Here is a 23473-nt window from a genome sequence, read left to right as displayed (position 1 = left end):
CGGAAAATGTTAAATGCGGAACAAAACTCTACTTACTGTACTCACTCCCAGTCATAGCCTTACAGTCTCCGTAGCCAAGAAGGCAACCCATTATTACAGGCTTAAAGGAGAATTCCACCAATTTCATGATTTCTGCATATTTCAGAGGCTGAGATTTAAACAAAGTCATTCAGAGTGTTTTGATGTGAAATGGTGCACTGTAGAGAAACTTACTAATTGATTCTTTTTTCAAGGAAGTGATAGGAACCAGGGGTCACAATGTCTACAATGCAAAAATGGCATTTTTATTTACTACCCAAAACCACCAGTGACCTTACACATGTCTCCTGAACTTTTATATGTTTATATGTCTGAATTTGGGGACCATTTGGCCTTATAACACCCTGCATGTACCCCTCCACCATTATCTCACAAATAATGTCATATGCACCGGGCAGCGTGTTCTTAGTCATTTCATGTAATAACTTTCTGTAAGGGGGCTTTCAGACACATTAAATGTTTTATACATCCGGTTCTTTTCACCACTGCTGTGAACAGTTCTGACTCAGAATTTCATTAAGTTCCTCTAGAACAGAACATTTCACATCAAACCACCTGAGTGACTTTGATTAATGACTGAATTATGCAGAATTGTTGACAAATCGATTGAATTGCCCTTTAAGACGAATGAAAGTCGTCAAAGATCGCCCTCTACTGTTTCCACTCAAAATGTGGTTTAACAATGAACTGAAGTGATGCACGTTACAAGGCAGATTAAAGTGCCCTTATCATGGAAAAACACATTTGTGTAGTTTTTAATTAGCTTTGTTATAATATGTAAACACTAATAAAGTTTCAAAATGTACCATTTACTCCACAGTCCATATAGTCTATAAACGGAAACAAGGCTGAAAAAACAGCTCGTCTTTAAAGTCTCAAATTACAAGCATTTCCCCAAAACTGCAAAGGATGTCACGTCGATGATGTCATACAACAACATCCTACAAGGCGGCAGCACCAAACCGCGGGAATCTCAGTTAAAAGGTCTCTGTTACCTGACGCACAGCATCTGTAGGTCTGTGAATAGAAGTGACGCAATGTAAAGTGTCTAACATAACAGTCAAATGGGTCAGAAAAATGAAAGGTCACGAAAGTTCCAGCTTAAAGTCTTTTAATCAACCATCAAACCATCCACTCTGGCGAAACTGATAGTGAATAAAATGTTTAAAGGCAGACAGCAGGTGGCGTAGATCGCTCTCTATTCCCCTGCAGGTGCTGCGTTGACTGTAGAAGTTGATCATTATATATTTGTAGCACGTTATCTTACTGACGACCTTTCTCACGCAGTTGTATAATAAAATGAAATATTTTTTCATGAGGGGTAGCATATATTTTTCGATAACGTTGAACAATAATTGCTATATTCATGCCCATGAAGTAGGCTACAAGTTCACTTCTTTTTGTTTGGTTTGTTTGGATTTCTACAAGTATACATTTTATATGCTAAACTACTTCTGCCTCAAAATCCATAACCTCTTTCTTGATGGAACCAAAACACTGTATGTACACCAGTTAGGACCGACACCTGTAACATGCTGAATAGAAATATAGAAATATTAATAGAAGAGAAGTTAAAAATGAGAAGAAACCAAACATTAGAATAAAATACAATTTGAGGATCTGAAGTGTCAGAACTTTGCCTAAATAATGCACTTTTCGTCACAGATTAACACATTAGGCTAATAGAAGATAAAAGAAAAAAAAACGTATTTTATAAGAAGTTGTTTGATTTGGTTTCTTAGACGATAAATATTTATATTTACAGTGCAGTAGTGTATCACATTGCAGAGATCTGTAGTCCCTCGCATAAAACATCTTTGGTGGATTTTGGCCTCCAGTTCTTCTTTTGTGAGCTGCGTGAAATCTCTTCAGGAAACGTTTCAGTGTAACGTGCAAAAAAAAAAAAAAATCCATAACTGTTCATTTAGTTTTAAGTTTCAGCACTATGATTACTGACAGCCGCAGAAATGTACAGCTTTAAATATATTTCTTACAACAACAAATTAATCAGTAAATTAGCAAGAATTAAACAAATAGACAAAGTAACTTTATATGGGATAGCTTTTCCTTTGATTTCTTTAGACGCTGAAGTGTTGTGGGTAAACTTGCAGACAACCTTTTTAGCATTCATGGCTTTAATCACCTGAAAAACATTGCTAAGCTAGTTTGTGTTCAAAGATTGACCAAATATTCTCTATAGGGTTGAAATCTGGGCTCTGAACAGCCCAAAACCGTCAGTAAAACCATTATATTTTAGGCTTGGTCCAGTTTTTGCACGGGAGTGTAAATCATGAAATAATGTTTTCTACATCTAAATAGTTCTTCATTTGTCGAAGAGAAAGCCATGTATATTCAGTCATTAGCTGCATGACTCTCGATCTAACATTTAACCGCTATTTGGGTGTAGAAGCCACAGTTTCATGACCAATGCACAGCACTTTATACTGAGTATGGAGCCATTTGACAGTCAGCCTATGTAAAGGTACAACAATGATTTTAAGGTCCAACTGTGTACCTTAATATTTTTTTCTGGGAAGAGGCACATATTTGTACATTTTCATACCCTAATGTTTTAAAACAAGACAACAAAATAGACCGGGTGTGTGGAGTCAATACAATTTAAAAAATACAAGTGCAAAAGATTTTGGTACAATTATGTTCCCCAACTAAAGGTAATGGAGACGAACTTTTGAAGGTTCCACCCCAGTGACAGTGTAGAGTACAAATAACAGAACAAGAATCTGTGTCGACTCACTATCTGAAGAACAATGAACTCAAAAGTTTAAGGCGGCTCAGTAACATTTTTGGTTACAACACCGTGTTTTAACAGTGCGTCCCCTGGTTTAATTTGGAAAATTCAGTTCTGTAATAATCTAGGACACTATTTCCTCAGACTACTTTCTCCGAACTGTTTTACTACTTCTGTGAACTGAAAGAAAGGGACTAAAACAATACAGAGAAAGCTTTCTGTAAAAAATCTATTCACTAGACATACATTATCTTCAAATATATACAAGCCATTTCTTATTTGCCATTGACTTTATTAAATGCTTTATTAACCGTTGAAGAAAGAGTCTGAACACCACTTACAGACGTTTCATTTGTACAAATATACAACTTTAACGGGTCCATCATGAGGCATGAGCGGCCCTGCAGCACAATAACCAGTCAGCCGTCCAGTCTTCCTCCTCTCACGGCCATCATAAGGCCGCTGCGTACGCTGGGTACGCTTCGTGCAGGCTTTTGCTCATGCCTGGCAAAAACACGTAAGCTACGGGAGGATGAGGGGCAGAGGCCGTCCAGCCTGGGCAGTTGCAGGGCACCATGTATCCTGGGTTCGCGGGACTAGGGTGCGTGTGCGTGGCGCCCCCCAGGACGCCTACGGTGGGAAACGCAGCCACACGGCCCGGATATTCAAGCGAGCCATGCGCAAAAGCTGACGCGGGAAACTCGGACATTTTCGAGTGTATGTCCACGTACGGGTAAGGGCTGGTGGGCAGCGGATGGCCGAGCAGCGCTCTGGTAGCGGCGGCCACGGCTGCAGCCTTTTCCGCTTCCCCGCCCTGCAAGAGTGCCCCCTTCAGGGAGTCGGGCTCTCCGAGGCTGTAAGCCACGTTCAGCTGGTACCTGTCCTTCCTCGCCGCGTTCTTGGGCTTCCGCCGAGGTCTGTACTTGTAGTCCGGGTGCTCCTTCATGTGCACCGCCCTGAGCCGCTTGGCCTCGTCGATGAACGGCCTCTTCTCCGAGTCCGACAAAAGTTTCCACTCTCCGCCCAGACGCTTGCTGATTTCCGAGTTGTGCATCTTCGGGTTGTCCAGTGCCATCTTTCGCCTCTGAGCCCTCGACCAGACCATGAAGGCGTTCATCGGACGCTTTACGTGGTCAGTCGGCTTCGACATTTTGCTTTTCGCTTCGTTTTCTTCTTCTGGCGCCGAGTTCCACTCTGAGCTCCAGTTCCCAGAACTAAAGCCGTCTTCAACTCGAGCAAAAACCTGTGTTCCTGACACATAAGTAAAAGACTGTGCGCTAGGGCAGTGACATGTTTCTGAAACTCAACTCTTCGTCAAGGAGATGACAGCCTAAACGCCTTTTTAAGAGAGAAAAAAACTTCTGCAGAGTGTCTTGTGTTGGTGGGCGTCCTGCGGAGTCCGCTCTCTTACTCAGTTAGTCCACTTAGTCAAAGCTGTGCTCCACTGAAGAGTTGCGCGCCTGGGACCCTCCGGCTCACCGGCTTCTCGCTGTGTGAGCGTTTCTTCAACAGGTGCTCAGAGATCAGCCTGCTGGACGGAAGAACTGATTCGTTGAGAAAAATAAGCGTCAGTAACATCAGCGCGTGAGAGAGGACAGAGCCTCTGGGCGGCGCTTTCCAAAGCGCGCTCACGCGCCCGTGTTTACTGCGTTATCACGGTTTGTTAAGCCATGATCGATGAACGAGAACCGTTTACGTGTGACAAGTACAGTCTATTCATTTCACACACAACATAAGCGTATTATAAATGCTTTAATCAGCACCTGCTCGTTTTCACTGATTACAGTTCTTATCAGTGTTTCCTTTAGTTGGTAAATTTATCAAATTTCTTCTTTAGGCGATACACAGCTCCCTCCGGAATCCTCCAGAACCGTTAGCACATTGATAGATATGAGGAATAAAAAGGCTGTAAACTGAAACATTAGAGAAATTAAACCTTTAAATGTGGATTCGGACATTTTTCGATTTTGTTGATAGGAACCAGACGTCTGAAGTGTTTAATGCCCCTAAAGCTCCCTCACAGAAAGACATTATTTAAAGGGAAAGAAATCCTGTGGAAACATCTTTTTCCGAAAACACATAACATTTTTATACTTCAAACAACAATTCATGCTCGACTTTTACACTCTTGTAAACTTGCGAGGTCTGGCCTCAGTTTAAATGTCCTCTGAGATCACTGTGGGCTTAAAAGACTGAACATCATTAGATGCATTAGTCGAACAATTAAACCGGTTCGTTACGTCTCCTGTAAGGTTTGTATTACACGTGTTTATTACTCTCTAAAGAGAGCTCGCAGTTAGAGTAATGTTCCCGGGCTTAGCGACTGCATGGTGCTGAGAGAAGTCATTGTTGGAGTGAAAGAGCAGCAGGAGGATTAAGATGATAATGCACCTCAGCCCGTGCCATGAGCCTCTCAAAGAACAGGTGCAGATTGACAAGTGTAAGTTTCTGCGTGGTTAACAGGCGTCTCTCAGCGTGGCTGTGCAACTGTAATGCCCGTCATTAAACAGCTCTCAAATGAACGAGGCGGTTTTCATAGAGCCTAAGTTCCTTTAGAGAGGTTAATGTTTTTGGAGACGATCAGAAATCCAATCTGTGGCCGCCCCAATAAAGCTTTCTCTTACCTTTCATTCACACGACGAGTGAAAATAAAGCAACGTCATTTAAGCACGCATCACCAGCCTTTACAATATAAAGTAGTTCTATGTAATCTACCTGTTATCAAAGTCGCTATCTGCCTTTTTCTGTTTATGAGAATGTAAAGTAGCATGACCATGATATTATCATGAACTATTTAATTCGACTTTTAAAAAGTAGCAGTTGAATGGTACTGTACTGCTATATACTACTGTACTGCTGTTTGTTACTGCATTAGCACAGTGGGCCTCACTTTTATTATATTAGGTGATAGCCAGGAAGTTAGAGAGCTCTATGAATGTGCTGGACCAGTGAAAGCTGCATTTTCACATAAAATAGTACGCCATGCACACTGTTATCAACTGTGCCTGTTACCTACAGACACCCTCACATCTGTCTCTGACATGTTTAACTGAGCCTTTTTGCAGCCATTTTCAGTTCTAGTAAGTGTAAAGGATATACTGAGTTTATCTGTCAAGTGAGATTAAACCTTCGTTGGATAAAACTGGGAATGTGGGCTGGTCAGTCCAAAAGAGAGAAAGAGAAAATAAGTTGCGTTTCACATAGGAAGAGGTGAATTTCCGACTGTGCATTTTAAAATTTCTCTATTCTATATACACTAAATGACCAAAAGTATGTGCACACCCCTCCTAATTACTGAGCTCAGGTGTTTCAGCCACACCCATTACTAACAGGTGTATACCATCAAGCACATAGTCATGCAGTCTACATAGACAAACAGTGGCAGCAGAGTGGGTCATACTGAAGAGCTCAGTGACTTTAAACATAACTCTGTCATAGGATCCCATAAGATATGAAATCTCTGCTAGATCTGCTCTAGTCAACTGTAAGTGCTATTGTTGTGAAATGGAAGCATCTCAGAGCAACAACAGCTCAGTGGTAGACCACACAAAGTCACTGAGAGTAGCAGGTAAAAATAGCCTATCCTCTTTTCAATCACTCACTACAGAGTGATTCAACTTGTGCTGATGTTGCTGCCTCTGGAGGCAACTATGCATTGGGAGCTGCACAAATTGGGCTCCCATGGCTGAACAGCTGCACACAAGCCTAAGATATTTTTTTTCAGGTTTTGGGCTCGGTCCCTGAAGGATAATATTGATGCTAGAACATACAAACATATTTTAAGAATTATATGCTTCCAACTTCGTCGCAACAGTTTAGGGAAGGCCCTTTCCTGTTCCAGCATGACTGAGCTCCTGGACAAAACAAGGTCCATAAAAACATGGTTTGGTGAGTTTGGCACAGAGGAACTCCAGTGGCCTGCAGAGAGCCCTGACCTCAACCTCACTGAACACCTCTGGGATGAATGGGATGTCAATTGTGAGCCAAGCCTTTTGGTCCAACATCAGTGTCTGACCTCACAAATGCTCTTTTGACTGAATACAAATTCCCACAGACACACTCCAAAATCTTGTAGAAAGCTTCCCAGAAGAATAGAGGTTGTTACACCTGCAAAGGGAGACCAACTCCATATTAATGCCTTTGGAATGGGATGTCCAACAAGCTCATATAGGTGTGATGGTGTCCAAATACTTTTTGCTATATAGTTTGTATACTATGTATATGCATACATTTGATTTTTGCAGTCCTTGCCGCTGCTGTCCATCTTCATGTGATTCATGAATGAAAATTGCAAAAACAGTAGTGAACTCTGTAGAGCACCACTTGTGTCACACCATCCCGCTGAATTTGATATGCTAATTTGTCTCTCATTTGAGGTGGTACTGTCCCAACTGGCCTAAAATGCTATGACCCTCTGGGAATTCTCCTGACTCTCCCAGTTACCCGCTCCAGCATTGCTAGCATCAATAAAAAATGTAACTAAGTAAGCCCACTCTCTACAATGGAGTAATCTACGAAAAATACCCTTCTGATGAGGTATATTAAAGGTGTGAGGAGCTTTTAAAAAACCACAGCTGCATAGAAGTTGATTTTTGTGTTGCACTGTTTATTTATTTATTTATTTAGCTTTGAAGGAAGTCAGACATCTTATTGCAACTGTATGGAGAAAATGTATTATCTGAGCAACAGAAATTACTTGTTAGATGAGGTGGACAACAAGGTAAAAGTTAGTTGTTAAGGTAGCTACTTGACAATCTAGATAACTTACCTGGGTTTAGCTCCTATTTTCTGGCTGAAAGGATAAAAAAGCCCATTTTGTGCTGAGTATAGATCAGGGGCTAGGCCAGCGGTCAGAACTGTTTGACACTACTGGCATTCCCAGTGGCTCTATGTTGTATTTGCGTAATGCATGCTAGGTATTGTAGTGAGAGAACACTGATGGACGAAAACATGAAAACAACATAAAATTGTGTGTTCTGTAAAACCCGAAGGCTCCAGTACTGTGCTACAGAACACTGCATAACGCAACAAACAACATATTGAACTTTTAGGCTGGAATGCCGCGCAAGTTAAACAGATGGGGAGAGAAGCAGCATGTTTTGTTTTAAAGCTATAATGCAAACTACTGTTTTTGATGACATTTTGTGCTATGGCTGTGCTTTGAATTCTGTTTTCGTTTAAGAAGTTCTCAAGTGTTCATGTTGGTTTATTCATACTAAGTCCAAAAACTGACAGCAAAGTCAGAAGCTTGTCAGTGGTTTCCAGACTTGGTATAGCTATTGCTTTGCAGGGATGTTAGATATACAATATATACTAAGTTCCATGTGGTTCACAGTGCTCATGTACAGCTAAAATTGATGGGAGCACAGAAATACTTACTATTTCGTCCCCAGTCCCCAAAAAAAAGAAGCGATTCCAGTCCTTCAGTATGGCACAGTATAAATAACATTTGCATCTGTGATGTGGGATTATCAGTTTTTTACCCTTTTCCTGATTTTCTTATGAGCTTTCAGGTTCTTCCTCCCTGTGGTTTTAGTATGGGCGTTTCAATGAGAAAGTTCTTGCTGACGCTTTTAAAGCAGGCAGCTACTGTTTGCTCAGGACACGCTGGCTGGTCTGGCTAAGAAAGGCCAGTATTCAGTCAGTGACAGCTTGAATGTGTAAACAAAGTGAAACCTTGCAAGAATCAAGATGGATTTTTGCTAGGCTTCTTTTGACTAGCCATTACTTTATTAGGGGGTTACCACGGCATCCATTATAAATAGTCTGTCTATATTAAAATCAGGGCAATTCTTCAAACATTTTGACCGAAAAACCAAAACTAGTCCTTTAGAAAGACCGGAAACAATAAAAGCTTTTTGCAAGTGCCCATATGTAGACCTCACTTTCTAAGAACCAAAAAGGATGCCTAAGCCAAGAGTGGATAACATCAGAACAATGCGGTGAAATGTAATTAAAGAGACAAATGATTCAAAGTCTGGTTTGAATTTGCTCTGCCTCTTCCTCTCTTAAAACTTTCTCTGGTCAGAAAGCTGGAGTTGCATTGCATGGGTGATCTGAATTATCTCTGAAGGAGAAGCTCATTTAGTGGCTGAAGAAAAGAAAGTTCTTTTGAGAAAAGGGAAGGAGGGAACAATGCATTCAAAAAAGGCTTTCACTTCTCATCATTGAAGAAGAGGGCCCCTTCTCTTCACACAGCTGTGCTCTGTTCTTTCTCACAATGATGTAACCTTGGTGCCATAACTCATGGTACTCAGTGCGCTTGCATTTGGAAGAATAGGGGAGCGCTGCAGTAGACACTAAAGTATATGTAAGAAACATCAATAATAGAACTGTGTGTGGTTTAGATGAACTTTGTGTTGACTGGAGTAGTTAGCCATGCCACGCTATTTGCTGCAGCACTGGAAAGAACCATCCACTATAACACTGTCGCATGGTGCAAATACACAAGAATTCCACTCTTTTATTCCTTATCACATTGTCAAAGATCTACTGAAATGTGGGTAAAAGTAAAAAAAAAAAAAGTTTTATAATATATCTCTGCAATACGTTAAATATAATGATTGTTTTTTCTTGCTTAAGGTCCTGCCAGACAGTGGAGCGCTGAGGTCCTAAAATGTTATACTGATTACATTCTTAAAAATGAAAGTGCTATATGGAGCAATGCCACAGAAGAAACACGTTTGGTTCCTTTTAGGACCATCCATTGGACATTTCTGTACAGAGCCTATATCCTGAGTTTGTCCAGTGTTTTTTTCATTTCTATATGACCATTTTAACCCCTAGAACTAAACAGGCCATTTTTTTCTTTTTTTTTTTTTTAACAATGCCGTAAAGACTGATATATGTAAATCACATATTTTCTGAATAGTTGCCCAGTATTGTGCCTTACTCAAAATCCAGTCCTGGCTGAAAAACTCCCTATAACTTAAGTGTGAATGAGTGGAACTGAACTGCTGTAACCTAAAATATGTGAATGTGTAAAAAACAGCTAATTCACAACCTTATTCTCCATTTATGGACGGTGTAGACTTGAGAGTGAATTGTACATTTTGAAATCTCAACGTTTCCAACATTTAAAAAAAGTTGGAAAATTATTTTAAAAAAGTAAGGACAGTTTGATCTTTAATGATGTGGAACCATTTTTGTAAAAAGTTCGTCGAACCTCCACATAATGTTAAGCGTATATACCACAAAGTTTTTTTCTAGAACCATATGTCTATTTCTCTTTCGATGTGTGTTTAGACCACATGGTAAAAAACTGTTGGCTTTAGTCAAAACCTCACTCATTTTAAGCTTCCTCCCATTCCAATGTCCACCTCAGAGTATCCTCGTCTGTTCTCCCATGGGGAGGCCAGAATCCAGCTGACATCACAAGCTGTTTTGTTGGCTGTTCTTTGTGGTCTGTAATGAATCTAATGACTGTGAAAGGAGGGAGGAGGATAACTCCAATGAGGGAGAAAGACGGTCACGCTGTGTGGCTAATGCCATGAAATTTGTGACTCTGGTGAATGAGCACAATGGGAGTGAATGGCAAGACAATGACCAGTGTTTTTGTCCACTCAATTTGTCTTTGGTCTCTCGACCTAATCACATTCACCGGGAGTCTTTTGAAGCTTTGGCTTGGGAGAAAAACTGCTGAGAGCTTTTTTCACTGAACAAAAGGGCAGAAAGGATAGGAATCCTCATCTATCAGCAAGGCAACAGGATTTAAAGAGAGGGATCAGGGTCCTAAGGAAATTTAGAATGAAAAGTGGACAATGGAAAGGAAGGACAAGTTGTATTATCTTGCCAAGTCATCAAAATTTGTTTACCATCACTGGAATATAAGCAACTGGTTTATGTGTTCAATGTTTTTTATTTATTGAAGACTTCAGACTCGACTTTCCAAATTTAGTTCCTTTGAAATACTTGCATTCCATAAGATGCTTTAAAAAAACATTTTGTATTCAGTTCTAAAAGAGTGACAGATGTTAATCTTAATCTTGAGTAAAATCTAACACAGTAGGCAGTTGCTTCCTCAGTTGTGCCAGTTTCACAGAGCGCATGGCCACCTTTACCAGAACATCATGGAGCTGCAACCGAAGTCCACCAGGTCTTCGTCATGTGTGTTTACCATTTACTTTACCTTTCTCTGATCTGGCCATTTAATGGAAGCACTGGAGTATTCAAAGAAAGACCGGATGACTAATAAATTAATTACACTAATTACACTCATAAAACAAAGGTTCCTAAATGGTTCCTGGCTTGTATGAACTGGTAAAGAACTTTGAAAAAGTACACTCATCTCATTTACAAAGAATTAAGCATCCATGAGAGATTTTTAAGGGGAAACAACAGTGGAGGCCTTTTTGCATTTTTATTTTCAAGATTTTAGAGGCACCAAACCAGACTTACAAATGCACCCAGTATATTCTTAAAATAAAAATGTCTTAAAATTTGAACAATGCAGGTGGGGAACAGGACGTGTAAAACCATTTATTCCTTGCTTTTTTGGAAACAAAAAGTTTGATGAGGAAAGGTAAATGTTTAACTATCAAGATGTGCCATTCACTCACCAGCCCATACAGTCCATGTATGGAAAACCAAGCTGCAAAAACAGCTTTGAATTCAGTTTTTGTGATGTCACAAAAACAAATACTTTTACATATATCCACATATTCAGCCTACTGCAGTTTATCCCCACCCACCCACACTGAAGTTATAAGAAACGTTTATTGAATAAGGCTCAACACAGGGCAGCCAATCAGAATAGAGGTCATTTACATATATCAGTCTTAAAGACACTGTAACAAAAACAGGCAATTTAATTCTGATGTTTGTTTTTGTACATAAAACCACACAAATGTCATAACGCCTCAAAGGAAAATAAATAAATAAAAAACATAGGCTAATTAAATACAAAGCATTTATCTGTCATCACTGTATGACTAATCAAGACAGAATACATGTGTGCCTATCACAGTGTAAATCCATGGTAGCATACCATTAAAATATAAGTTACCCATACCCACATTTTCTAAACTGTGTAGTGTGCCTTAGCATAAGATTACTGCTCCAGGGAGGTATACCAGGCATCTCCAGCAAGAATGGATTTTGGTTATCTATTTCATATTTGCCCCTAACCTTGTGCATTAAAAGCCCCTTTTTAAATGAGAGTGAAGCCATGCATTCCTTCACATGCACACCTTTGAACTGGACACAATGGGAACCTCCTTTGCAAACATCTCACACTTTTGTTTGCCCATCGAAGAGGAGAAAGGCCCAAAGTATCACTTACGCTCTCAGGATTGCGTACATGCAAACGGAGAGGGCAAGAGAGTGAGATTCGACACCTGTTTTGCCCAACACTTCCACTCGTTCACAGTTAAACCACCATTCTGCCTTCAGGGTGAAGTCTTTTTTTTGCACAACCATAGTGCAATCTCAAAACAGCGCAGGACTTTGCAGGACTGTAAACAAAGGCCCACCAGCCCCTTCGGCATTGCACAGCCTTTAAGTCCATTATCTATGCAAAAAGCTTTGGAACAATACAGAGGTGGGGGCCTTCCTTCTCATGCTCACTGCTAAAATACCTGGAGTTCTACAATATTTATTAATGGGGTTACATGTGAAATGTTTTGTTGAGATTTAGGTTAGCAATTCTTTTAAGATGATCATAAACTAAGCATTTAAAGTAAACATGACAGACCTGTTATGCCAAATTTGTAGGGCTCTCTTGATTATTTGATTAAAATGGATTACTTGATTAAACATAAAACAATTAAAATTTGCACTCAGTGAATCAGCTTAGTGCTAGTCTGCAGGTCATTATAAAGCCGTGTTTAGCAGTGTGAAGGCAGGGATGCAGGAAGCAGGGCATTACTGCAATTGCTAAAAATAACAACAGAAAAACAACAAAATAACAGAACTATAATTTTTTTTAACACAGCAAACAGCCATGTGTGCTTTTTGTAGGGTGGAATCTTTTTTTAAATTTTGTTTTCAACATCTGAAGTACCCATTATTAAAGTTATTGCTCAATATTAGAGTGAAGTGAATTCCTTTTTATCGCCAGTAGTTGGCCACTTTGGGTGTGTAACTTGGGTGTGCTGCTAAAACACAAGTAGGAGCTGTATGTTAGTTTTTTGCCTTGAAGCAGTCTAATATTGTTTTAAAAACTTTGTTTTCAACTGATAACTGTCTCCCATTTTTGATCAATCATTATAATAATCTGCTAAATTTGCATGTGTAGCTTGACCATGGCCATGACAGTGTTTTTCACCTCACATCAACAATGTGATTGGTCGATGCTAAGTTCATCCACATAAACTCTGTGCAGCATGAGAGAGCAGAGACAGTTGGGTGTGCATCAGCTGTGGTTGCTGTGTTGGTTAAAGGGGCACAGCTGTACCTCGTCATCTCTCTCCAAACAATTCAAATGAAAAAGGAAACACATAGTACTTAGCATGGTGTCACTGTGTTCATGAAAACATTCAGCACCCCCAATGTCCATGCATTACATGTGTCACTTCTGTGAGCATCACTGAAAAAGAGGAGACTCATTACTGCATAAATGTTCGTAGTTCTAGACTGCATGTATATGAAGTGTTTCTGGTACACATTGTGCATATATTAAGTAAAAAATATTGCTTAGCTAGGTCTAAGCTGAACATCTCATCAGACAGCTAACAGCAGATTGCTAGCCTATATGTATCCCTTGCATGTGCACTGTATTACATTTTTTGGCACTGCCTCATTTGTACCACACATACCTGTCTTTTTACGACATTGCGTTGCATTTTCTTAGCTTGGAGAAACATATTTTGTTCTGTGCTCAATATTGGCAAATCTGCTTTAAACTGCTGTACAATTATACACAGTGAGTGATAAAACAATGCAGCATTAAAGATTTTGGCATTACAAAAGACACAAAAAGCATTTAATTTGAATTTGCTGGTACCTGCAGGTTCCCTGATAATGCATATTTTAAATTCTCCTGCTGGTCTCTCTTATAGTAAGCACCTGAGTGCTTACTGTAAAAGAGACAAACATATTTCTGCATTTTTTTATGAAGCGTTTTCAAATGCTTCCTTTTCATTTTTTCATTTAATTATTCTGGAATCTTCGAATAGGCTCTGCATAGTATATTGTTCAAGTAAACCTAAAAAACTGAACAAAACTGCAGATCACTTGATTAATCGTCAGCATAATCAGTTACTCAATTACTAACGCAGTCAATACTGACAGCTCTACAAATTTACAAAAATTAAATCAATAAATATTTTGCTTTTTGTAACAAATAAGCACACAGAGTCATCTGTGCTCGTTCAGAAGAAAACAGTGAACACGTAGGCTCAAACACTAAGCTGGCTTGCAAGAAGTTTCATGATAACCACTGAATTCATTTACACACTGTTGTCATGCACAGGCAAGAAACTGCACATTGCCCCTTTTAATAATGTGTATGTTTAAACATTAACCGATGCATTTTCCATAAAATAAGAACACAGGACAGACAATTACATGATACAGTCTATAATACAAGCAAGACTTTCAGCAGAAAAAACTCCATGTAGGATGAACCAGTGCAACAATTAATCAGAGATTTTGTAGTTTAAAGTGAGCTGCTTGAGGATTCAGTTTCTTTCTCATTTATGCCAAGAAGAGTCAAAATAATTGGACGGTTCAAATAATTTTGTAAGTAATAATCTTCAACATCAAAACTGATGACTGATGACATCCAATATGCTAGAAATGAACTGTACTGAATAATAATCATCTCTCTTTAACTGGCCCTTTCTTCAAAAATATAATACAAATAATCGAGACAAACAAAACAATTTGGTCATGCTCCAAGTAAACCCATAGAGGATTAAGAAGAAGACTGGTAGTGCAACAGCTGAGCAAACAAGCTCACAATGAAGGCACATAAACCTTTGTACATTTTCATACCTGCTGTCCCTTTCAAATTCACAATTCCCAAAAATAACCAGCTACTGAACAGTCTTTTCAATAGAGAACACAGAACATGGGCATGTTAAGGACCTCATGGGACAGTCTGTAAGGCACGAACAAACAAAAAAAGCTGTTCTAACAGTGGATATTAACATGTGATTAAAATTATTCTCACTTGTGAAAGGAAAAAAACATTCTGTGTCTTGGAAGCTAAATAAAATTCTTGGACAGGACAATGTTTCATCTTGACAAATTATAACCACAGACAAACATAGATATTTGTTTTTTTCAGGACAGACACAATACATTATCAAATAGGGGTAAAATAGTTATAGATTCACTATCACTGTGATGTGTAATTTTACAACTAGACACAAAAAATATACAATATTTATGTATATTTATATATTTATTTAGTATGTGGGGTCCAGTGTCTAATAAAAAGCACTGCAAAAGAGAGTAATCATTCTGTGATATTCATCCTGAGCAACAGTGCAGCACACGAGAATCGCAGACACAGTTACATGACGATGAATGCCCTATGTTGGTGTTTGTAACAAGTGTGTCTGATGAGTTTGGCCAGAATTAACTATGGAATGTTTAATGTGCCATTGTTTTTATTACAATGACTGAGATTTTTGCTTGCAATTAAGATAGAGATGGACAAGATGGTGAAGATGGTGATGGACTGTGCAAGAGAAGATTTTCTACATCAAGGAACGGCCACCCTAAAATCTCCCACAGCTCTTCCTAAAATATTTTATGTTTTACATTTTACTTCCATTCTGTCACAAGGCCACAGCAATAATCAGAAAGTACTATGATCCCATCAAAATATTTCAAGGTTTTCTTATGGACTGTATACCTAAAAATGTTGATTTATCACAGTGCAGTTATTTGGTTGACTAGTTTTAGCTAAAAAAGTCACCTTTCGACAATGGAATTTAAAGAAATACACATTTCAAAAGCAATAACAATAGTAATAAATAATGTTTCTAGAAGCAGTACAAAAATATCCAGCAATACCATTAGCTATATAGCCAGGGGACTGAAGGCAACAGCATAACCGAAAGAAGCAGTTAAAGTTAAGTCGAAGAGGCTGTTATCTGCTTCTGTGAAAGAGCTTAATTCCCTGGGAACTTTGGCTATATAAAATCTCAGCACATCTCCTGTAATCCTGGTAGATGATAAGGCACATACTACAGTGATCTACAATCAAAAGTCCTCCCAGATGTCTTAGGCGCATCACTAAAGTGAGCGGTGAAATCATTACAAGTTTAGAGTGCTGGTTTAGGAGGTACAATCTAATGCCTGGAGAAATGCAGGACAGCCTTGGTCTTCGTTGATTATTACTGAGTCTTTGCCTCTCTCAAGCTTAGTGTAGTATGTATCCAGCATGAGCCTGTGTACTCTGGGTGTGCGTTGTCCCTCTTTTTTAATCCTGTCCACGAAGAGGGGTTTGAGTGTTGTGGATAGGGCAAAGATATGCCTCCAAGGGCTCTATAGAGATATGTGTGGTGGGACAGCCTTGTGCAGCGGCCACTAGGCCCTCACAGGGCTGTTTCGAAGATAACCAGGTTAGCCTCTTTGCTGGAGGTCAGACCATTGGCCAGGTTGGGCCGACTGCGGTTCATATACGCCTGCGGACAGAGGAGAGAAAGCGTGGGGGAGTGTTACATGGATAAGGAGATGCATAAGGTCCTTTCAGAAGACTTGGAGGGAGATGAAACATACCTCTCATTTCCTTTGTCAAATGACAAAGCATTTCCAAACATGAGAACATGCACAATAGGCCAGCGAATGGCTGCAAAATTCCCCCTTCTTTAATATCATTATTTTGCAGAAATTAAAACCTTACATTGTATCTGTGAGCACTGATTGGCTGAGAAAGAAGTCAACAGACAAAAAGACACCTGGCGTTCCATTTCTTTTTCGGCTGGAAAAGAAAAAGTCCCGACGACACAAATAGCAACCGACAAACAGTTGGCCATACTATCAGATATACTCCCAATTGAGCTTGCATTCAAAAGGCACAAAGGCAGAGTGGTGCGGTATCAGGTGATGTGTGTTTGAAAGCCCACCGGTCAGCTCCAGAGGGCCAGCTCAGTGAATGAGCTCAGCGGTGAGGGAGGCAAAGGGGAACCTGATCCAGAGAGAGAACGAGGGGGGAGAAAGGCTCCTACAATAACCCCCATCAGCCTGCCAGTGCAGTGGTAGAAACTGATATGGATGAAGGGCACAATGGCCAAGGCTCTTTGAAATGCTGAGTTTTGTGCATTTCTGGCACGGGCGCATGTGGCACAGAGAACAGGACACGAGAAAAGAGGACATGCTGTTTGTTGTTTGTGCAGGAGGGGAAGCACCATGGTTATGTTTTCGGTTGGAGCAGAGGGTTCATGTTTGTGTGCGTGCATGTGCAAATAAACTCACAGGACAAAAAAATTGCCGAATGCATCATCTCTTTTCTAATACTTGGTTACGTGTCCCCTTGCCTTAATAACAATGCCAATCCTCTTAGGTACAGGCCAATTTATACTACTGCAAAGATGCATATAAACGTATCTGTGGCATGACACAGAAGAGGGGATCTCAGGCAACCTCGAGGCTTGTAGAGGCCATGACGTGCTCTTTATCAAAATTTCAACCGTGCGTTGTGTGAATTGCTGGCTGATGGCTGATTGGCTGTCGAGTAGTGTTTGGGGAGGGACAAAATCCAAATAATACCCAACCTCAAATGAAGCAAACATGTTTTTAACCAATAATCAAAATATTACAAAAACAGTAAATAATAATTCTTGGAGAGAATGTGAGACATTCTTGTTTGTACACTGTCCCCTAGTGTATGTGTTACGTTATGTTCAAGTATGTTTGGCAGACATCTACACAAATGCCAGCGCACAACACCTGCACATGGTTCAGCCTTAAGGATTATACCAGTCTTCTTGTCCGTAATAGCTCACTCTTCCATGAACTAAGTGCAGATGTCAACCAGAGTTTGTGTGAGGCTATTTCAGCATTTCACCCGCTGTTCCTAATTGAGAATTGGGACTGAGGCCTGCTAGTCAGTGAAACTGTCCCAGTGTTCCATCATGTCTGTTGAACCAGTCACATATATTCCCTACAGTGTCATCCAGGAATATGGCAATGTCATGCTTAGACAAGAAGCACAAAGTTAGTGGATGAATGGGCTAAAATAGAGATTGGTGTAGTCCTTAAGGCTTATTTCTACTTTTGCATCTGCTTATCTGCAAACATCTGTGGGCATTGTCTGTTCTCAAGAGAGTGGTGTAATCCTTAGCTGACAGAATTGGCACTATCAATGCTACTGGATGACTAACTAAGTATTAAAGAAGAAATGATGCATGCAACAAATCTTTTGGCCAGGGCAGCTTGTGTTTGTGTAGATTTGGTGCATGTGTGACAGAGTTTAAAAGGTATGTATGTGAGTATGTAAATAAGTGAGAGTATGTATATCTGTGTTAGAATGTATAAAAACTGCATGACTGCATTTACAGTATGAAGTATGACTCTGTGTGCTGCTGTTGTGTGTACCTGTTTTGCCAGCTGTTTTAGGGAGGCTGCCTCCGCCTTTCCTGTCTGTTGCACCATCTTGTAAAAGATTCCATCCTGGTTCTGGAGGAGGACATGAGGTTCATCATAGTCATGGATCCGGCCCGCGTCGAGAACCTGCAAGCAAGGACCCTTATTTCACTTGTTTTAAGTGAGACCCTCTAAGTAATATATGCAGTGGTGGGCTAATTATCTATATATGGACATGGAATTTGTAAGGTTAGCAGTGTTCAAGAGTCAGTATTCGCATCAGGCGTCAGGGTTTATGCCCCTTGTTTCAGACCTTGACCAACAGTAATTACAGCAGTGGGTAAGCCAGTAAGCTGTAATAGCGTCAGTCAGAATAGGTATGTATGTGAGTAAACAATAATTATATGAGGTGTGAGTTTGGGGTGAGGGGGGTGTGCTATGGTTTAGCTAATTACACAGCCACATTGTGGGTGACACTGAATTGACCACAGAAGAAAGAGAAATGATTGAAAGTAGCATGAGCCAGTCTGAGTCAGCATATCTGTGTATTACTACAGTTTGAGTCAGAGTCAACATAGACAGGGCAGAAGACAGCATATCCAGTGTTTGCGAAAATTCTGGTTTAAAGTCATTGGGAAAACAGAGAGTCCATTGTTTGTAAACAGAAACCCTTCAGTGAAAGTAGAGGTGCGCATTGTGTAATTAAAAATTCTGACTGCTTCAGTTTAACATACAGAAAAGAAGACAAAATATACATTGTGCTTTTGCACAGGCCACATTTTATGGTTTATTATTTTTTCCAGTATGTTAAATTCAGCAAATAAACAGCAAATGTATGTTAAAAAGTAGACTGATTATCCGCTAAGGATACTTATTTTTGCTTAGAAAATCTTGATGCTGAAGTAAAACTCAAGAAAATCTATTTTGTAGGTTAACAGTGGCTTATTATTCTGGAATGTCTCTTCAATTTTAATATTTTACTGAAGCGACTGAAGCAAATCTAAAATATGTGCATTGAGCGAAGTACTAAAAACAGGACACAACAATATACAAATACACATTCAATATTGTTTTCTAACCCTAATCCTACCAATATCAAAGGCTTTTCAGGGCCCAATAAAACTGTGCTTAATTGTCGTTTCCTATACTAGTCTAAAAGGTTGGAGTCTATGCTGGGCTAAAAGCTAACCTCATATATATACATACATATTTATCCATATTTGTTCGCACCCTCAACAACAAACTGGTCCTGACAGACTGTAACCGAATACACAGAAGGAGATTGTACTGCCATGTTTTCCTTTTCACCTGAATGCGACTAAAACATTCTTGACTAAGCCATTCAGGTAAAACAGCTAACTTTAGTATGTTTTGCATTGTTTGCATATCGCTGTTGTCGGAAGAAAACCTTGTATCTCCAAAATTAGAACTTTACAGGAGGAGGAAAAAACAAATTTACTTTTAATGAAAGTCAATGGAACCAGAGTTTTTTCGAAGTCATTTTGGGCTGTTTCTTTTGGTTCATTCTTCATGAAATTTACACACAATATAAAGGGCAAAAAACGGAGATAGACAAGATAGGCAAAAAAATGGAGAGACAAGGTTTTCTTCCAACAACAGCGATATGTTGCATTATCTGCGCTTATTAGTAGCACACCAGTATAAAGATTATAACAATTCATTAGTAGGAATTTCAACCAGTATAACTGACGAACCGCTATGTTACCCACTACAAAATGAAAAAAATACTTTATACATTATCAGACAATTTAATATAGACATTTTTACTGCGTACCAAGCAAATCCTCTACATCAATGACACAGAACCAAGTTCTTGCGTAGCAACCACAACTTGCCAATATCCATCACTACTGGAATGACTTTCTTTTTGTTTCTCTGCCCACTCCTTCCAGCCAACTTGTTCTGACACACAGACAGCTTTTTAATGTTTGTATTTCCCGCTGCTTGCTGAGGTGGTGAGGGAAACAGCTGATGTCAACACAAAGCACAATGGTTGCTATATTACACTATAAACATGCGGCAGATAAGGCGGCACATCAATGGCATTATGTTTCCACTGCCAGGCTGCCATCAACGTGCAGCCTTTTGTCTAGGAAGTCAGTGATCGTTTGATGCTACTCATCTGTTTTTGCTGGAATTAATAGTCTGTGTGAAGATCACTTATTTCTGTTACTCTTCATAATAGAATTTTTCCATTTAAAGGTGTCTTTTAAAGAACATTTGGCTTTTAGGCCTGCATGGTATCTGTAAGCACAAGGCTCATGCTGAAAGCCAGAGTCTATGTCAGTGCTTTTTGCCACTCACCAGTATGCGGTCACTGTCTATGATTGTGTTCAGTCTGTGTGCGATGGTGAGGACAGTGCACTCCTGGAACTTCTCTCGAATGGTCTTCTGAATGAGCTCATCTGTTCTGTAAAATGCAGGCACACAACCACAGCTTTCAGAGATAAGACATGGGTGAATGATAGTGTAATTCGTATAGCGCACCACAAGATCTTGTGTAATCACTTGCACAGTTTACTAGGTATATTAAAACTCAACAAAAATGAGCACGAAGGGTTTGTGGTAAAATGTAAAACGCTACAGGCTCTTACTTCGGGTCTACGTTAGCTGTGGCCTCATCAATGATGAGGATGCGGTTCTTCCTCAGGATGGCTCTGGCCAGACAAACAAGCTGCCGCTGGCCTACACTGAAGTTAGAACCAGATTCAGCCAGTACTGTCTCCAGCTTACTGGGCAACTCCTCCACCACAGACTTCAGCTGAACCTGAGAGTGTATGCAGGTGTATTTGAACATACATACACACGAAAATGGACTTTCTATAATTATAATGTACATCCCTGGGCTCAAGCTACTAATCCAATTCTGAGTGAGCACATGCTTATTAGTGAAGCTGGATGCGTGTCTGTGTTTCTATTTGCATAGTTATACTCCTAGATGAGAACCACATGTCCTCCCAGGGATAGCATAAGTTTGACAAATATGACTTGTGAGAACATTCTGCCATTTTTGTGTGTACCTCCTCCAAAGCGTTCCACAGGGCCTCGTCTGAATGTTCGTTGAAGGGGTCCAAGTTCTTTCTCATTGTGCCAGTGAATAACACAGGATCCTGTGGGATGATGGACATCTTCTGGCGGAGGTCATGTAGGCCAATCTCAGGGGTCAACACGCCGTCCACGTAGATCTTACCCTCCGGCTCTGCCAGACGGAACAGTGCAGAGATCAGAGAGCTCTTTCCAGCACCAGTTCTACCAACGATACCAACCTTAACAATGCAAGGAACAGACAGGAAAGATTAGCTAGTGCTAAACCAAAGACAGGAACAGTCAACAGCAAGCTTAATAGATGATATGCTAAGAAACACGCGATATCTACAATAATTAGTGGTGCTTTATTTGACTTACCTTCTCTTTGGGTCTAAACATTGCTGTCATGTTTTTGAGGACCACAGGCCCATCAGAACTGTAGGAGAAATTGACCCGGTCAAAGGTGATCATGCCCTGACTAGGCCATTCAGGAGGAGGTCGCTTCTGTGTTTCCCATGGTGCTTCGTTCTCGAGCTCAGTGTATTCCACCACTCTCTCTACAGATGTCATCTAAATACACACAGGTTATGGATCAGTCTTACAAAAACTTTCACACCTTCTCTTTTGCCTCACTGTGTTTACTTGAAGGCTACTAAAGGAAGTACTTACCATGTTCTCCACTTCAGCGCTCTGTCTCACACCCCACTGAAACATACCCGTCAGGGTGACTGCATATGACAAGGCCAAGCCTACTGCACCTGCCTCCAGATCTGATAGACAGAGGCCAAAATGGCATCAGAACTGTCCCAGTCACATTAACGAAACAGTAGAATACAAGATTCTTGGCCCAACTTTCTCCACTGAAACACATAGTCCAGAAAACAGGCACTTGGGACTGATTTTAAAAGTAGTCTTGTGCTAGACCTGTCACAATTATTACATAATCATCTAAGCGTAATTATTTGAGCTGATCACAAAAATGTTGAGCTTATTTGCCATATTTGGTTGAATTAAAGATAAGAAGATGAAGATATGAAGATAAGAGAGAATTAACGTAATGGATCTTCCAAAAACAACAAAAACTTCTGACTCGGCGCTATAGCAACTTTAGAGGGCAGCGGCGAGTAATGTTTTTTTATTTGAGCTATGTCTGTGTTCGCTTGGGAGCTACTAATTATCAACAGCTAGGAAGCAAAAAAAAAACAAAAACAAAAAAAAGCAATGTAGCCACTTTAGACTTGTATTTTAACAATTACATACAATGAACGAAAAGACAAACTTAATCGCAAATATATATATATGGCAATTTCATGATTGTGATGCCTGTATTATGCTGCCTGGCAAATACTCAAATAATATTCAAAAGGACTCTGAGGCTTTAAAATGCAGACTGCTTTTATCAGTGTGGTGTGTGGACATTGCTCAGAGCAGTCTCTAATAATGGAAGATTTCTCACTGTGTCTCAGCAGAAGGCATCCAAAGGCAGTGATGGTAACAAACACGGAACACATTCCATCCAGACGCACAGCGAACCAGCGTGATGTAGTCAGGAACAGAAACCAAGCCTCTGTATAAGCACACATTCAAGATTACATTTCTGTTTGCCTGCAAACTACAGAATATAGCCCTGGAACTCTTTAGCAGACCTGAGTGCAGATCTTGATGAGCATCAAAGGTTTGCTGGAACCTTTCCTCAGCCTTGAAGGCACGAATAGTCCAAAGGCCTTGCAGTGAGGATGACAGGTGGGAAAATACAGGGCTTCGAGCTAGAAGAAAGCGTGACACACATACAAACATTGGTGTATCTTTTCTTATAACCCATTTGAATTCTACTCCATCCCTTATCATATTCTATATACATATATTCTATATTCACAATATGCCATAATAGTTAATTAAAAGACACTCACTAGTAGATTCAAGACGTTTGACATCACGAGAGGTCTGCAGAAAGTAGCGCCGCAGGAACAGGAAGACTATCAGGAGGGGCAGCACAGGGATCATAATCCACGGGATGACTGAAGCAGCCACAGCGATGACACCTATAATCTGCAAAAACACCTAGCAAGAGAGATACTGTATAAGCTCTTTGTCATGGTGGTCAACTGCTGAGTTGTTAACAGTACTCTGAAGAGCCCCTTAGTGTTAAAGCTTTCACCC

At 40.1% G+C, this 23473-nt stretch overlaps 2 protein-coding genes across 2 annotated transcripts in view; both read right to left on the bottom strand.

The window, feature by feature from the left end:
• Positions 1-2950: 2950 nt before the first annotated feature.
• Positions 2951-4365, bottom strand: sox21a (SRY-box transcription factor 21a). The gene has a single exon (XM_036569543.1). It carries the CDS (start codon positions 3936-3938, stop codon positions 3240-3242), a length of 699 nt encoding a protein of 232 aa, XP_036425436.1. The 5' UTR covers positions 3939-4365; the 3' UTR covers positions 2951-3239.
• Positions 4366-14170: 9805 nt separating this feature from the next.
• The window catches only part of abcc4 (ATP-binding cassette, sub-family C (CFTR/MRP), member 4), a 42539-nt gene continuing 33236 nt past the window's right edge, over positions 14171-23473 (bottom strand). The window contains exons 21-30 of the mRNA XM_036570490.1: positions 23224-23374; positions 22960-23079; positions 22770-22880; positions 21983-22083; positions 21692-21883; positions 21307-21552; positions 20881-21053; positions 20591-20696; positions 18278-18412; positions 14171-16365 (exon numbers count right to left, since the gene is read on the bottom strand). Of these exons, the coding sequence (XP_036426383.1) occupies positions 16276-16365; positions 18278-18412; positions 20591-20696; positions 20881-21053; positions 21307-21552; positions 21692-21883; positions 21983-22083; positions 22770-22880; positions 22960-23079; positions 23224-23374 (1425 nt within the window). The 3' untranslated portion in view covers positions 14171-16275. The remainder of the gene's footprint in view (positions 16366-18277; positions 18413-20590; positions 20697-20880; positions 21054-21306; positions 21553-21691; positions 21884-21982; positions 22084-22769; positions 22881-22959; positions 23080-23223; positions 23375-23473) is intronic.

The sequence above is a fragment of the Colossoma macropomum genome, unplaced genomic scaffold (genome assembly GCF_904425465.1).
Source record: "Colossoma macropomum unplaced genomic scaffold, Colossoma_macropomum, whole genome shotgun sequence".
Classification (NCBI taxonomy): domain Eukaryota; kingdom Metazoa; phylum Chordata; class Actinopteri; order Characiformes; family Serrasalmidae; genus Colossoma; species Colossoma macropomum.
This window is presented reverse-complemented; position numbering and strand designations above follow the sequence as displayed.

What these genes read in the sequence shown, in the direction of transcription:
- sox21a (XM_036569543.1), bottom strand. Translation starts at nt 3,938, where the DNA reads ATGTCGAAGCCGACTGACCACGTAAAGCGTCCGATGAACGCCTTCATG.